This window comes from Cucumis melo, chromosome 8 (assembly GCF_025177605.1).
Source record: "Cucumis melo cultivar AY chromosome 8, USDA_Cmelo_AY_1.0, whole genome shotgun sequence".
Taxonomy (NCBI): domain Eukaryota; kingdom Viridiplantae; phylum Streptophyta; class Magnoliopsida; order Cucurbitales; family Cucurbitaceae; genus Cucumis; species Cucumis melo.
The window spans coordinates 4,486,521-4,502,749 of NC_066864.1; the positions used below are offsets into that span (position 1 = coordinate 4,486,521).

Genomic DNA, 16,229 nt, shown 5'->3' on the forward strand with positions numbered 1-16,229 from the left:
GATATATGTATCATATGTGTGCGTAGGTGTTTGTTTTGTGTGTCCTATAGAAAGGGAATACCCACTTTAACTAATAAAAAATAAAAGCTGTTTTGAATTGGTCAGCCAAAGTTGTTCACCCTTCTTATTTTTTCATCTTTTTTCAAAAGATAAAAAATTAAAAAAATTTAAAAAAAAATTAAAAAAAAAAAAGGTTGAGATGATGCTGTAGATAGGTATTGCCCTGCAAGAGAGCAGGGTTTTTTTTGGGTACATAAGAGATATTTGGTTTATATTGCCCTGCTGCTGCCACCTTGATAAATTACTCAACAATATCGTGTTTAATACTTCTCTACGAAAACTTAATTAAGTACCAAAACTATAGTATGATAAGACTGTGTAGACTGTAGAGTGAAGCAAAAACATTTTCTGACAAACATATATATTCTTTTCCTAAACCAAAAATAGTGTTAGGGCAATAGATCCCTACCATCATTCTCGTCTCTCTCTCTCTCTCTTTTTTTTTTTTTTTTTTCCCTTCTATTTTTCAATTTTTTCTCACAAAATATATTCACTTTTAAGTTCCAACTGATGAAAAAAACTATGTGCAGATTCCCAGTTATGTAGCTAGGGTTCTAACTTTTTACTTTCTCATTACATTCGTGATTAAAAACAACTTACAAATGTTATATTTATGTATTTTTTTTCTTATACAATACTTTGCATTGAATTTACATTCACTTAATTCTTTGTTCTTTTTTTATTATTATTATTTTTTTATCGTAATCCAATCCCTACATAAGCTCACTTTTCTTACAGACTAGTTTTCACAAAATCATAGATTCACCAGTTCAACTCAAGTTACACAATTTTAGGTTTCAATAATTTCATCTTTTATTAAATTATAAATTTAGTTCACAGTCTTTTATTATATTATTCTTCCCCTTAAGGAAAATAGCATTTTTAATTAATTAAATAAATAAATAAAAGGAAAATTTTCAAAAATATATTTAATTAATACACCAATTTGTACTGTGGTGATGACAATAAACAACCTCTCTAAGCCTAAAAATATCTCAAAAAAATTCAAAATTTTAACTTTTGGTTAAAAAGTCATCAAAACTTTAGAAATATTCCGTAGTTTAAAAAAAATAGAAAGAAAATAAAAGGATGAGTGATCGGTAGGTACAAGGAAGTATTTCAATTAGATTGACACGCGCCTGTAACATCCTTATCCATACCCCATAAATATTTACAAGACTTCTAAACTTTTAATTTTGTTTCTATTAAATTTCAAGTCTATACTGTTATTTTTAATCTTAAGATTGACATATCTATTTAATGTACAACATTCATTCACCTACCTAAAGGAAACAGAGTGTACCAATTTTGTGTCTTAGACAAGTAATCTAGGGTTACCAAGAATCATTAAATTTCTTAGAAATCTATTAGAAAATATAATAACATATCAAATAGAATCCTAAAAGTCCAATTACCAAATTCTTATTGTTTCTCATGATACGATTTTTATTCATATTTTTCAATCCTAAACCTTCTGAAAACAACAATCACTAAACATTCATTTATTCGTAAATATACATAAATAGGAGAGGCAAACATTTGCTTTCTCTTTAAGATTTTCCAAATTTACTCAAAATATTTCCAAACTAGTTAGACAAATGTAATTAATTTATCCCAAAGGTCGTTACCTTTTTATATACTTCAAGCAATGATGCTTTTATCAAAATAGGGTTTAGCCGTTGAAATTTTGAAAAGAAAAGAAAAATGATTTACCCAAATATCAACGACGTACAAGGATATATTTTCTTCTAGAAGTTGTAAAATTAAATTCAAAAATTTCCATCCTTAATATATTCACAAATAAAAATTATTAAATGAAGAAAAAAAGGAAAGAAAGATCTAGAAGGTGAGAAAATATAGAAGCAAAGACTAGATAGAGGTGTGAATAAAAATGGGTAAATTTTCGTTAAGGTTGGTGACCAAATGTCAAGAGAAACAATTCAAATGGGTGTAAAATGAGGATATTGATGATGATAATAATAATAATAATAATAATAAGGATGATGAAATGAAAAGGATAATAAAATAATTAGTTAAAGACAAAGAAAAAAGTTTTAAATTATGACAAACAATAATGGGAGGGAGTGGCCTTTTGGTTAGCTAACAAAAAAAATAATAATAATAAGAAAAAGAAAAGAAAGAAAGAAAGAATGAATGAATGAAAGGATTAAATGGGCAATAACCAATAGACAAAGGGCAGATGTGAGAGATAATAATGTATTGAGAAAGATGGAGTGTGTGTGTGTGTGTGTTTTGTTTTGTTTTGTTTTGTTTTAAATATATTTTTGAGAGAAGGAAGGAATTGGTAGCAGAAGAAAAGGAGGCAGCCACTGTCAAATCATATTGCGTCATTCTTTATTTTGGAACTTACTTTCTTATGCCTATCTTTTCCACTCTTTTTTCTTCTTTCTTTTCTAATTAATTCATTATATTTCCATTGTTATCTCACTAATTCTTCTTTATTCCTTTTCTTCTTATTAATTAATTAATTAAATCTGCATATCCTCACTTGACTCACCATAATATCATATGAATAAGTCAAAAAGGTTATATATATATATATATATAATATGTATTTATATCTTTTTTTAATTTGTTCGTCTTTTTCACCCTCCTTAGATTAGGATTAGATTAGAATTTATCACATTAGATTATGTTGTTCTTTTTTCCTTTTTTTTTTCTTCTCTCTCTTTTATCGTTGTTAGGAGTGTAATTTTATTCTCTTAAATTTTGTTTGACAATCATTTAATTTTTTTATTTAAATTCTTTGAAGATTTAACCTATAAATTGTACCTCTTTTTATCTTTTAATTTATCGTTTTGTTATATATTTTTTACTAATATTTTTAAACGGATGTTTGGAATATATTTTTATGTGTTTAATTTCAAGGATAAGACCCCCCTTGTTTTCATCCGTCTCGGAGTGTCCTCAGAAGTCAGTGGAAATTGTCTGAAGTAGTGAGCGGAGTCTAACTACTTTTTTTAAACGGATGTTTGGAATATATTTTTATGTGTTTAATTTAAAAATATGTTATTTTTGAAAAATATTGAATTATTAGACAACCACTCATATTTTAAATATTTTTTATTAAGTGTGTTTAAATAAAAATGTACGTTTTGAAAAACATTTTTTCTCAAATTAATCTCATTCTTTTTTTCTCAAGGGCGTGAGTCATGTTTTGAAGCTAAAAGATTATGTTTTAAAATTTTATTATTAGCATTAGTTTTTCTTTTTCAAATGTGACTAAGAATTCTAACTTTACGAAAAATCATGCATAGCATAGCCAGAAGTTAAGGAAAACTATATTTAATTTTAGAAAAATCAAATATTTATGTCTTATCTTTGGTTACGTCTAATTAGTCTTTAATTTTAAATTTAAATAATATAAACTTTAAACTTTTGGTAGACTCTTAATTATATTTTAAAAGATGCATTAACATTCAATTTTAAAAAAAAGGTTACGAGTTATTTTATATATTAGATATGAATTAAAACATTTTATCTAAGGTCCTTGAATTTTCACTATTATGTTTAGTAAGGGTTTAATTTTTATTTTTTTTAGTATTCTAATAGATCACCAAAAACCAAAAAAATTAATAACTTATAAAAGAGACGTAAAAGTTGAATAATGGTCGAACACCTTAAAATGTATTGAACTTATTAAATACAAAATAGAAAGTTGAGAAACCTAACTATAAAAATGTTGTCTTAAAGTTCAAAGACTAAACCGAGTAAAGAGAAAATCGATAGATCCTTTTGTTGGGGTATGATTTCTGTGTCTTGTATAATTAATAATGGAGAGTGAGAAAAGGTAAAGTACAACATATGGCTTTGTCAACACCAAAGGGATGGAAATGGTCTTTCACTTGGCCTTGATAGCTTCTATCTCTTTCATATAATATGGTCATGTTTGTGATGTGGGATGCATATAATATGCTTTTCAAATATTTGTTTTTGACAGTGTCCATTGTATGTCCTGGAGATTAATATGTCTTTTTCTTTTCTACATGTTTTTGTATTATTGTGAGTAAAAAACATGTTTAAAAATGTTTTTGAAGTTGGTTAAAAATAACAATAACACCACTTTTGTTGTTTTTGAGATCAACTACAAATATATATAATTTTTGAATGATTAAAAGAAAATCTATTTGAGTAAATCATAACATTAAATTGATTTTATATAATTAATGATATATTTCTATTTTAAACATTACAGTCATTTCAAAACCATTCATTTTAGTTTCAAACATCTTTTTTAACTTTTATTCAAGACATTTTTTTTCATGTTCTCGAACTTTTTGATGCATCTTTTATTCCTATATCTTTTTTCTTTTATGTATAGAAATCGAAGGAGATATTAACGTTAATTTTGATTTTGAAAATAAAAAAAACCTGTAAATTAAAATATTTTAAAATCGCTTCCGAATATAATTCTACATCGTCCTACAGATACAAAGAGGTGTAAGTTGAACTAAGTTTTTGTTAACCATTATTGTGCATTCGATTAGCTTTTGTTGTCTATGGTGAGATCTAAGAGATTTAATTTGATGAAATTTTTTTCGCTAGCTTTCATTTAGGAGGAAAACCCAAAATTTTTAAAGTTAATCAAAACAACCTTAATTACAACTCTCTCAATCAAACCCATTTTCGTTGACAAACCTACTGTCAGTCAAGTTTAGCAGATTGATAATGAAGCAATACCCAATATAAAATAAAATAAATTCCCTTTCATTTGTAAGAAAATACGATACTCAAGCACCTCTAAGTTCAAAGTACCCAAAGTTATCAGGTTAGGGTAAATTCATATTAGTTTTTGAGCCCACAAATGGGGAAAAAAGTATGTGTGTGTGTATATATATATATATATATATATATATATGTTGAAAATTAATTTGAGATTGACATATTCAAGATAACCCTAATATATATAACAACCTAAGCTTTTTTTTATTTGGATAATATATTTCTAAGTTTCACCCGTATTCAATTTAACCATTGATTTTTCTCTTCCTTCTTTCTTCTTCCTCTTTTTTCTTTGAATGACTTCAATGAATGTAATTCTGTTAAGTTTAAACGCAGACGTCTCTGACCATATAAGTTGAACATAAAAATCAACAGAAACTATACAAGAAAAAAATTAAGAACATCTAGAAAAACAAAAAACACATTTAAATATAATAAAACCCATCATTTATATATATATGAGTTATCTCTTCAAACACAAACATCTAATTAATTCTCCACACGGTTCCTAATCACAATCAAATGAATTGAAAAAAGGAAAAAAAAGGAAGAAGAAAAATAAAAAAGGCTAAATGTAAGCAAACACGACATTTGGTTGAACATCAAAATGATCTCATGCTTAGCTAACAATGGAATCAGTCTTTCAAATTGGCTAAACCCAAACAAAGCTTAAAGTACAAAGCTTTTAATATATATAAATGGCAATTGAAACTAAATCTTTTTCATGGAATCAACATCTTCTTCCTCAGTAAAGCTAAACCTAAATAGTCAGCTACGAGCTTTAATTTCCTCTCTAACCATCTCTTTTAAGATCCAGGTGTCCCTCGAGTTTAAAAGGGGAAAAGAAAAGACCAATTATTTTAAAAAAATAATAATAAAGAAAATATTTGTATAAGGAGAGGGTTTGCAAAAGGTCAAAAATAAAAAAGTTAATAGAGAGATGAAGACAAAATAGGAAATTTTGAAGATTTCAAAGTGTGAATTGGAGAGGGTGTTGGGCTAGGTGGATGACAAGATGGAATGTGTGTAGCTTATTTTACTTCCAAATTTGACCTACTTTTGGACTCCTGAGGCAACAAGACAAAGACTTGAAGAACAATTATATTTAAAATAAAATTCTTTTACATTATTATTGTTGTTATTATTTATTTACTATTATTATTATTATTATTATTATTAATATTAGTATTATGTGATGTGGTCAATGAAAGATTGATAAGATTGGTTTCCAGCTTTCATTTCATTATCTTTTCAGACTGATGTTTGCCTGCTGCAGCTTCCATGTTTTTTTTGTTTATTTTAATATTGTTGTTTTGTTTGGTGGCATAGAAATGTGGGTTACAAGTTATGGGGAATTGTTTTTGTTCTTCTTTCAACAGTTGTAAAACAGCACCCAACTATAAATGGGAATAGACCACATCTAAAACTTTTATAACTTCTAATTGCATTCCCATCTCTAATGTATTCCTCTTGTCTTCTTTTTAAATGGTAATGATATGTCAAAGAAGCATGGTTAACTATTTCTATATGACACTATAGAAATATTGACAAAAAATGAAATCAGATTTAAGAATACTAAACTAATTTCATTGAATATATATAATAATTTAAACGTTTCTACTGATTAATTAAAAAATGGGATCCGTTGCAACTTGGTAGAAGAAACACTCATTTTCTTCATACTCCTTTGCCCATTATTTTCTTATTTTAATTTTAAAATTGATAGTCAAGTTGTTGGTGGTTGGTTTGCAAATATTAGAGGAGTTGAAGCTTGACTAATAATCTAGAAAGAGCCCATCATTTGTCAGGAGCAAGAAGGATACTAACTTATATATTGCTCGAACTTTTATGCAAATCAGCTATAAAAATTCTGTTGCATTCAGTAATTTAGGACATATTATTCTGCAGACAAGTTAAATAAAAAGGATTCGATAAAAACAAATTTGTATTTCATATTTTTAATTATATGTGTGACATCCTTGATTGAAATTCCAGAAATTAAATTTAAATTTAAACAATTTTTCAAATGCACAGTTTCGTAACATATTTATACATCATAATACTAATTATAGTTACAATTATTTGGAAAAATACTTTTTTTTTTTTTGTTCTAGTTTCTATCTAGATTTCAAAAGGTTATACATTTGATAAGTTTAGAATTTGAATTCAATTTAATGTTAAAGCATCAAAATATTATAATCTTACCTTTTAAGATTTGATAATTTAGTCCATAAATTTTAAGATTTTACATTTTCAATCTCAATTATTTATTAAATACTAACGGCAAAAACATTGACATTTAAAATAATTATAAATTAAAATTTTAAATTTAATTTCAAAAATGACAGAGAATAGTTAAAGTTTAATTAATTATAATCCTGTTTATATGTGAAAGTTGATTAATTAATTTAAAATAATTAAGAAGTAAAATTTTATATTTTAATTTTAAAAATGATGAATCATAGTTATGTTTAATTAATTATAATTCGTTTAAGTATTTTAAATACATTGGTTAATGAAGGTAAAAAAATAGTGAAATTATAAAAAATAGAATATTTGACAAAATATTTACCATTCCTGAAAGAATCAAGTTTACTGAATTTTTGTTTAGTGGTTTTGTTTTATGGTAGGTAAATAATTTTTTTTTTTTTTTTGAAAAAACCCTCAAAATAAGTATTTAGTGAAAAATTAAGGTTAAAAATGTAAACATTGAGATATAAGGACCAAATTGAAAAACATATTCAATGTTCAATGGTAAAATTGTAACATTTTGAAACCTAAGAACTAAATTAAAATCAAATTTAAAACTTAAAAACTTAATGTGTGTAATATTTTGAAACTTAAAAACTCAAAACTAAAAAAATAATTTTTCTTATTATTTTTTTAGGTACCATTACTAATTTTTAATATCATATAACTATTATTATTATAATACAACAAAAAAAAATGTTTATAACATGAAATACTATAACGAAATCTGGACTTTCTACCACCAATCAAATACATATATTATTAACTACATTTTTGATCGAGGGACTAAAGGAAGAAAGTGTGGCATTGGATGAACGATACTGTCACATACAACGTTGCCTTGATCAATCCCAAAATGTCAACGGCTCCATCTTCGTTCCTTCATTGTTAAACAAATGAGAATAAATAATATAATTAGGGGAGTGCCAAATCCCACTTCAATAGATATGCTTGCCAACTATATTTCACTGGACTTGTTGAAATGTTGCAACAATTTCATTGAAATTCACACGAGAAAAAGAAAAGGAAAAATTAAATAATATAACATGAGCGCTTTTAAGGAAGTCAATCTGGCCAAACTTTAGAGGAAAAAAACAATGCTCTAATCAAATCAATGCATATTTAATTCAACAGTCTAGATCGTCCAAAATATAGCGATGGAGTTCAATTATTATTCTTACACTTGTCAAATTCCATATAGCCCTACGTGTGAACTAAAAATTGGTAGCAGTTCAACCAATTATTCCTTACACACAGATAGACTTATTCGGGTTTTCGGTCAGTGGTATTGGCAACACCCCATCTTTAGAGAATTGAAGCTCAATTTCCTAACCAACAATTGTTGTGATTTGATGCAAAATAGTTTTCGATATTCATAACACCATCGGGCCATTCAATTCCAGTTCAAAACAAAGCATACAGATAAACCTTAACATTATTCTTGGAACATTTTCTAAACCTATCTACACCGTTAATTAGAACTGGAGAAAATTTTACAAAATCTCTCGGGACTGGCAGAAAGGGTAAACGATGATTCTACAAAATCAGCCTATGCCTACGATAGACTGACGGTCCAATTCAATTTATCTTCGATAAGCCCCATTTGTAATCTGGTAAGCACGGAATAGAGTTGTTGTGAAACAACCCCAACACCATTTCCATAAGCAATCCTGCAAAATTCAGCCATCACATCAATGTAAGGAAAATGCTCCAAAAACCACACGTCCATGTTATTGCCCTTACTCGAGTAACCCACGTAAAAAGAATGGACTTATAATCTCAATCTAGTCAAACGATTTCCCATTTCCAAGACCACACACCTAGTGATGATGAATGGTTTGTGTTGAAGAGACTTTAATCCCATTCTACGTATGTGTTGCAATCTCTTCTAGTTCAAAAACAAATGAATACGGAAACATGTACTTTCTTTCAATCAGAACGCAATTTCAATTTCCCAACTACTCGTTCCACTGTTTCGTTGTCTCTCAATGTGTCCAGACATTGTTTTTGTAAAATTTACCTTTTTCCAAGATACGTGACGCTGCCCACAGGTGATATAACCACTGCTGTCCCCGTACAAAAGACCTCGTCAGCTTCAAGTAATTCATCCACTGCCACAAGTCGTTCCTCAACCTGACACCCATTCAAATCAGTGCCCACTTCTCTCGTCTTTTTATCACAATCCATTATTTTACCAAGACAAACAAATAATATTCCTTACATAGGTATTTAAACAACGTACTAAAGAGAGCCGACTCAATCACATTTTCGACTTACAAAACACTTGTAAACTAGCCTGTTGAGATGAGATCAAATCAAAAATAGGAAATTAAATTTGAAAGTAGTTTTTTTTTAATATCCCCAAGTGAACACCACAACTAACTCATAAACCCTACGACATTTAAATTTTAAAAAATCTTGTAGAATATAATATCCTGGTAAGAGGTCATCTTGATTGAACTCATTCTTTTCAACTCTGTTATCAAACCAATAGGTATAATTTGACCATTACACTAACTCAAAATGGTTTATCTTTGAAAATGACTATTAGAAAATCATAAATATGTTGACAGTGGTATAATAACCTTAATATTACAAATTCCAAGTTAATAATATTCTTTTAATATCGTCCAAGCTAAATTGTCCGACTATTCTTATGAGACAACCCTAAAATATTTGGTTGTCAAGATGGCCACAAGTCCACCAGATATTAAATCCCAAGAACAAGTGACCATCATGGCTTGATGTCATCCATCCCTTCCAAGTTATCAATTGTTGACGTGCCCCTTTCAGTGACAATTAGACCAATCTAAGATGATTTCCTCTCAAAATATTTTAGAAACTATTATACGATTCTAGTTGCTAAATAGAGCCATTTTACAAATAATACGAGTAAGCTTCACAAATGGTTTTTATTAGCATTATGTGGACATTTTAAGTGATCTAAGAAGACAATTATTTGACCCTACAACGAAAAAAACGACGTCAAAGATATCTAGGCTGCCACTGGAGCGTGCCCTCATTGAACAAAATCAAATTGACCTATTTTCCTTTCTTTTCTTTTTTTCATTAAAATAATCATTCTTTCATTGATATGCAACTTAGCAAAATATATAAATACAAGATAAGGAAGCCCAAACCAAGAGAAGCAACGACAAAAACAGGGTGGTTTAATTATCTAACTACTTCGGGCTGGCATGGTTATGAGCGTTACATCAATTATACTTGATACCAAAATAGGAAACAAAAAAAATGATAGAAGTTATAATGTTGAACCTGAAATCCAAGGCTACGAGCAACGTCAATTATACTCTTTCTCGTAATTCCAGGTAATATTGTTCCTTTTATGGCAGGAGTGGATATCACATTCCCCTAATCAGGAAAAAAAAATGAAGAGCCGGGTGCAATTGCATCAGCCGATCAAAACAAATAAGAATGTCAGGTGCATTCACGTGAACCCATATTATTTTTAAAGATTTTGTTGAAACAAATAGACCATTGCAGACACCAAAAAGGCAACAGGAAAAATCTAGCTCGGGTAATTATCAAGGTCATCTTGGCAATTTCAGAATTAAAGGTTATAAATAAAATTAAAACATCGATATATCGAATAAATCTATCATCATGTGTATCATGCAGCCTCCATAGTCCGGCAGGAAAAGGTTGTAAGTTTAAGAAAATTGACAATTGATTGAACTATAAAAAAGGAGGGTAGACGAATATAAGGTTCCTGGTTAGGACTGAAACTACAGTAACTGTTCGGGAGATTCATGTCGTAAAAGTGATAAGAGCTCAAGGAACATAAATGGACAGGTCTAAAAAAGAAATAAGAAACAGTTTGATAGTATATTTCTAAATTCAACCCTCAAAACCCTCCTAAAGATCTTAGGCATCGCACCTAAAGTAAATAATCATATAGTCCAACTAAATTTCTAAAAAATTGCAAGACTCCAGTTTCTCCCTAAAAGGATTTACAGGCCCATACACTTCTAAAAATTTGAATCTTTCGCCACAATGCTATCAAATTACCTAAGCAAAACGTTCAAAGACACAAAGGAGAAATAAAACCACTCATTGAATAGTGAAGAGAACAGATAACCTTCGAAGATAGGGCAGGCAACGCCTATCTTTTGGCTTTTTTCCAGAATTATTTGAAATAATGGTTCGCACATATCATCAGGGGTAAGTCCCTATTGGGTCTCTTGTCATGCAGATTGCGGAAAACTAATCCTTGGGACCCAGTAGCTATTAATGCTCGCACCCAAGATTGAGATATCACTACTAATCTCTATCATTAACATTACATAATAGTGCAATTTATAAAAACAAAAAATCTGGAGCGAAGAAATGTGTTCCTAGAACATAAAAAATCGTACAGCTCTCCTTTTGAATCATTTGGAAAAATGCAAAAATAATTTGGCCTCATCTATAAGAACTATTCTGTAGAATCTGTGGCTGAGAAGCCATTTTTCCAGTATGTCCATAAATAAGACAGATTATTGTCTTAACGTCTTGAGTCCTCTTTTTGAAACTTTACTAATAGACTTCCCAGTAACTCTTTAAGTGTAAATAACCGTATTAGATTCTGTCAGTAAATTTTATTTTATTAATGAAATTTATTTCTAATCTAGAAAATAATAATAATAAATAAAGAACTATAGTGTTCGGCAGAGTACCTTCACAACAAAAATATTGCATGATGAAACCTCCTCGAGATATTTTTTATGTACACAATCAAGGTACAAAACATCAGAATAGCCTTTCGCTTTTGCAGCCGATTGCGCCTTCAGGACCTACAAACAAAAATTTAACATCTCAAAAATGATATCAATCATCCCAATAATACGAATGATCTTCCAATCCCATAATTGTATGGTGAAAACATCTTCATTTAAGTTATTCAGCTCAGAACAAACAGCATAATTAAAGAGGAAAGACTTAGTTTCCTTCATCACTCAATCAAAAATTAAGATCACACTGCACAATTTCTAAATCTAGAAGGTTAAACACAATTGTGCTACTCCACGATATAACTAAAGCTTACTTCATGCACCGACCCTGGTTTAATTGAGAAGCAAACGGTTTTTATTCCAAAACAATAATAATAATAAAATAGCAAATTGCTATTTAAAACGGTATCAACTGTTACATAATCAAGTAATGCAAAAAAATGTCAAATAAAACAAATACTCACTGCCGCATAGTTGCCAATGGTTTTTACACTTCCAGTACCCCCAGGTGTCGCACGATGCAACTCATGCTCAATAACTAAATTGATAGGTGCAAGGCCTTCCTGTATTTAGCAATAAATCTTAAATTTTTAAAGTAGAGTAAAAGCCATCACATCATAATATAAAGAGATTGATTTATGACATCAAATATAGCTTTATGGTTGGGGGGAATCTTCTCAAAACAATATATATGTATATATCTATACATATAGGTGGGGAGAAATGAACATATGTCATAGTATATTCCAAGCTTACTAGTTTTGACAGTTTTGCTGCCAGCAATGCAGATATAGTGGATTTCTCAAACTAAGTTGAGCATTTGTCCAATCACAAAGATTGGATTGTGACCACTAATAATCACGTTTAAGTGGAAATCTCAATTGTCAATCAACTAATGAACAAAAACATGTGGAAAACCCCAATAAAACGGAATTAACAGTTACAAATATAATTTTGAGCGTTTATGGTTATACAAAATGACAAACCTTGAAATAGTTTCCAACAGGCGAAACATAAATTATAAATGTGTATTCAGGAGAAGGGGCGAGACCAAGAACTGCTCCGCTGCCCATCAGCAAAGGCCTGATGTACAATGAACCTTTACCTGATGGGGGCACCTGAGATGCAAGAGCAAATAATTATTTTTTGCTTGGATAAGAAACAATTTTATTGATGAATGAAATATCCAAGAGTGATAAAAAAGGACCCCATATAGGGGTAACAAAACGGTTTTCCGATGAGATACAATGAAATTCAAGCCGAAAGTATTGAAGGGTTGAGAATAATTTTACACCAGAAAAAGGTATTAAATAATGATGATTAGGTAACATCTTCTGGCGACCTTTCCTTTCTTTAAAAATCCTTTCAGTTCCTTTCATACCAAATTTTCCAAAGAGTGGCTCGAATTAGGCATCTAGCCCATAGATGCCCTTTTGTTTCCTTGCAAGGGTGATCAGTGAACAACATTCTGATCTGTGATATGGTGTCCAACGAGGCAGCAATATGCCAAACAACAGCGGAGAAGACAAAATCCCAAATTTTTCACAGAGATGGGGAAAAATGGAAGAAAACTTGGTTCTGATTCACACTCTTTTTGCAAAGGCAGCACTATGATGATGGTTAAATTTGGAACCAGGGACATCTTATTTGGAGCCTATTCATAGTATTTCGGCAAGAATGGACAATCTAATAGAAGAAACTTAACTCTTTTAGGACAGGAAATTTCCAGAGAGAGATATGTATGTTTCTCAAAGGAGAATCAATTTCAATTGCAAGGTGAGAAATAAGAGATATGACAGAAAATAAAACACGTTAGTCCCAAATATTCTCCTGTGTAAGATGGATTAACAGAATGAGATGGGCGAGAGCAGCCCATTCATCTATTTCATCTTCCTTAAGGTTTCTACTGAAATTTAAGGTCCATAAGGAACATTCGAGACACCAAACATCAGCAATAGAGGCCTTTCCGAATTCAGTAATGTCAAATAATTTTGGAAAGCACTGGTAGGGAGCTTCTGTTCCAATCCAATGGCCAAGCCAAAAGGAGGTAGAGGAGCAATTAATTATGAACTTAAACGTCATACACTACATGCCAAACAAAATGAAAGCATGATGTAAACAATAATATTCATTACCCAACGTTTGTTAGCCAAAACAGTTGCCTTCACTGCTTCCACAAACTGATCAACAGTTGGTGATTGCATGCACATCCTCTCCGCACCCATCCTCATCCTCAATGCATTTTCCTCTGGACGAAAGAGAAGAATAGAATCATCTTCTTTTCTGTACGCCTTTAGGCCCTCAAATAATCCCTACTTAGAAAGAATAATATTTGTCAAGCAAAATACACAATCTAATGAATTATATAATGAAAAGAATGCATTAGTAGTTCAACCATGCTGCATACAAGTATCCTTACTGTGTGACCATATATCATACAAGTATATAATTGTGATTATCCTAATTGGCAAGTTGAATTAGTCATAAAAAGCAACGGATCTATACTACTACAACTACTGAGACTAAGTGCTTCCGAGTCCAATGGTCCCAGTAACGTTCAAGTTTACAGTACGTGGTGCTTTGCATGCCCATGCATTAAATCTCCTTGAACAAAGTAACAAGTTTTTCGACAAGTGTACGATTTTCTCCCTCCCTTTCAGTTGGCATTTTGTCCAATTTTAGCCACTCAATAAGATTCCATTAATGCGATTTTGTCCCTCTATTCATTTCCTTTAAAAAATATTTGATCGCTCTACATAACTTGCTGGAGGATTGACGTCTAGTAAGAACAGATTTCAGTCACAACAAGGATAAAATCAACTGGAATAAGAATGAAAGAAAATTCTGTAAATGCTACCAAATTTTGTAGAACTTTCTGGAAAGTTATCTACTGGTACAGAACAGGGTCCGGTCAAAAGCAAAATAAAGATAAAACCAACCTCCATAAAGAACGAAAAACGGTGGAATAGGGGTACCAAATTTTACAAAAACTATTGGAAAGATTCAACTGGCAAGAACAGATTTCAGTCATAACAAGGATAAAACCAACCCCAAATAAGAGTGAGAGTAGATGCAGAACTACTTAACCAATTGAAAATGATAAAGCAAGAAATTAAATCATGCTACTTCATAAATAGAGAATGAGACAAACTTTAGAAGGGAAAAAAGATAAGCATCACGTTTAAAATAGTTAAATGATCTAACCTGCCCATAATTTAAGACTCCAGCTGAAGGACTCAGTTCAATGTTCCCAAACCGCTTCAATTCACCATTAGAAAAGTTGCCACCTTGAGAACATTTCATGACATACATATAATCAGTAGGAATTATCCCAAAACCAAGATTGTCCCAATCTAACTCAGGTATTTCCCCTACGTCTTTGCTGCAGAGTTGCACAAATGTTAGTGGGTATCAGTCGAACGTAAAAAACATAACAATCCAGACGGAGATTTAGTAATTCATATGTACATACATAACAACATAACCATAATTATAAGGTCCAGTGTCCGGAAATAATTTTTGACAACTGCTGAGATACACTTAGGAAGATACTGAACCATTTTACTAGATTCGATATAATCTTATTTCATTAATGCCATGCCCAATAATTTCCAAAAACTTCACCATCTAAATAACAAAAGATTATAAACTGAAATATAATAAAAGAAATTCCTGCTCTTCTCAACATTAATTCAATATATTCCTATATAGATCGAGTATATGACCAGTAGAAATGGACTCAGGCAGAGTAGTCAACGCGAAAAGAAGAAGAGAAGAGGAAACCGTACAGTTACAAAACAAGATTTTTAATCACACCTGATGGGAGAAACCGTTTGACGAGCATTGATGGAAGGAAAACGAAGCTTCTTCTGGAAAGACAAGAAGAAAACAATTTGAAAACGAAGAAAATGACAGAAGCATTAAAAATCAAACAGTAATCGTTTGAGTAAAGAGGAAAGGGGGAAAGACCTTGAGAAAGAAAGGAGATGAAAGCTTTCTGTTGAAGGAAGAAGTTGAAGAAGAAGAAGAATGAAGAAAAGGAGAATAACGGCGAGATGAACAAAGAAGATAATTAGGCCTGAGACCAGCAATGGCGGCGCTGCCTTCCATTTCTCGTTCTCTCACACTGTGAAATGAACTCGCTCGTTTTTTCCCTTTCTCTTACAACTGGGAGATCGCTTTGTTCCCTTCCTCTTTATTAATAGTATCTGCGGACGTAAACAAATCGTTGAAAAAACAAAAAATTGGAAAATCAATATTAAAATTAAAATTAACTTTCCTTTCTTTCTTTTTCCCTCCCTTTTTTTTTTCCTTTTTAAGAAGAGACGTCATGATTTTAAATTTATTTTATTTTAGTTCTCAATGTATAAAATATACTAAAAAAAAATTCTTTGAAAATATTGGTTAAAATAAAACGAATGAAATAAAGAAAAATATACGTATAAA

General features: G+C 30.3%; 1 protein-coding gene across 1 annotated transcript; it reads right to left on the reverse strand.

Moving 5' to 3' along the window:
- Positions 1–8,377: 8,377 nt before the first annotated feature.
- LOC103484883 (branched-chain amino acid aminotransferase 2, chloroplastic-like) lies at positions 8,378–15,964 on the reverse strand. The gene is made up of 10 exons (XM_008442219.3): positions 15,753–15,964; positions 15,600–15,652; positions 14,988–15,165; positions 13,919–14,095; positions 12,770–12,901; positions 12,248–12,346; positions 11,730–11,846; positions 10,330–10,425; positions 9,074–9,186; positions 8,378–8,723 (listed from the first exon to the last, which is right to left on the reverse strand). Exons 1-10 carry the CDS (start codon positions 15,891–15,893, stop codon positions 8,609–8,611), a joined length of 1,221 nt encoding a protein of 406 aa, XP_008440441.2. The 5' UTR covers positions 15,894–15,964; the 3' UTR covers positions 8,378–8,608.
- Positions 15,965–16,229: the final 265 nt, after the last annotated feature.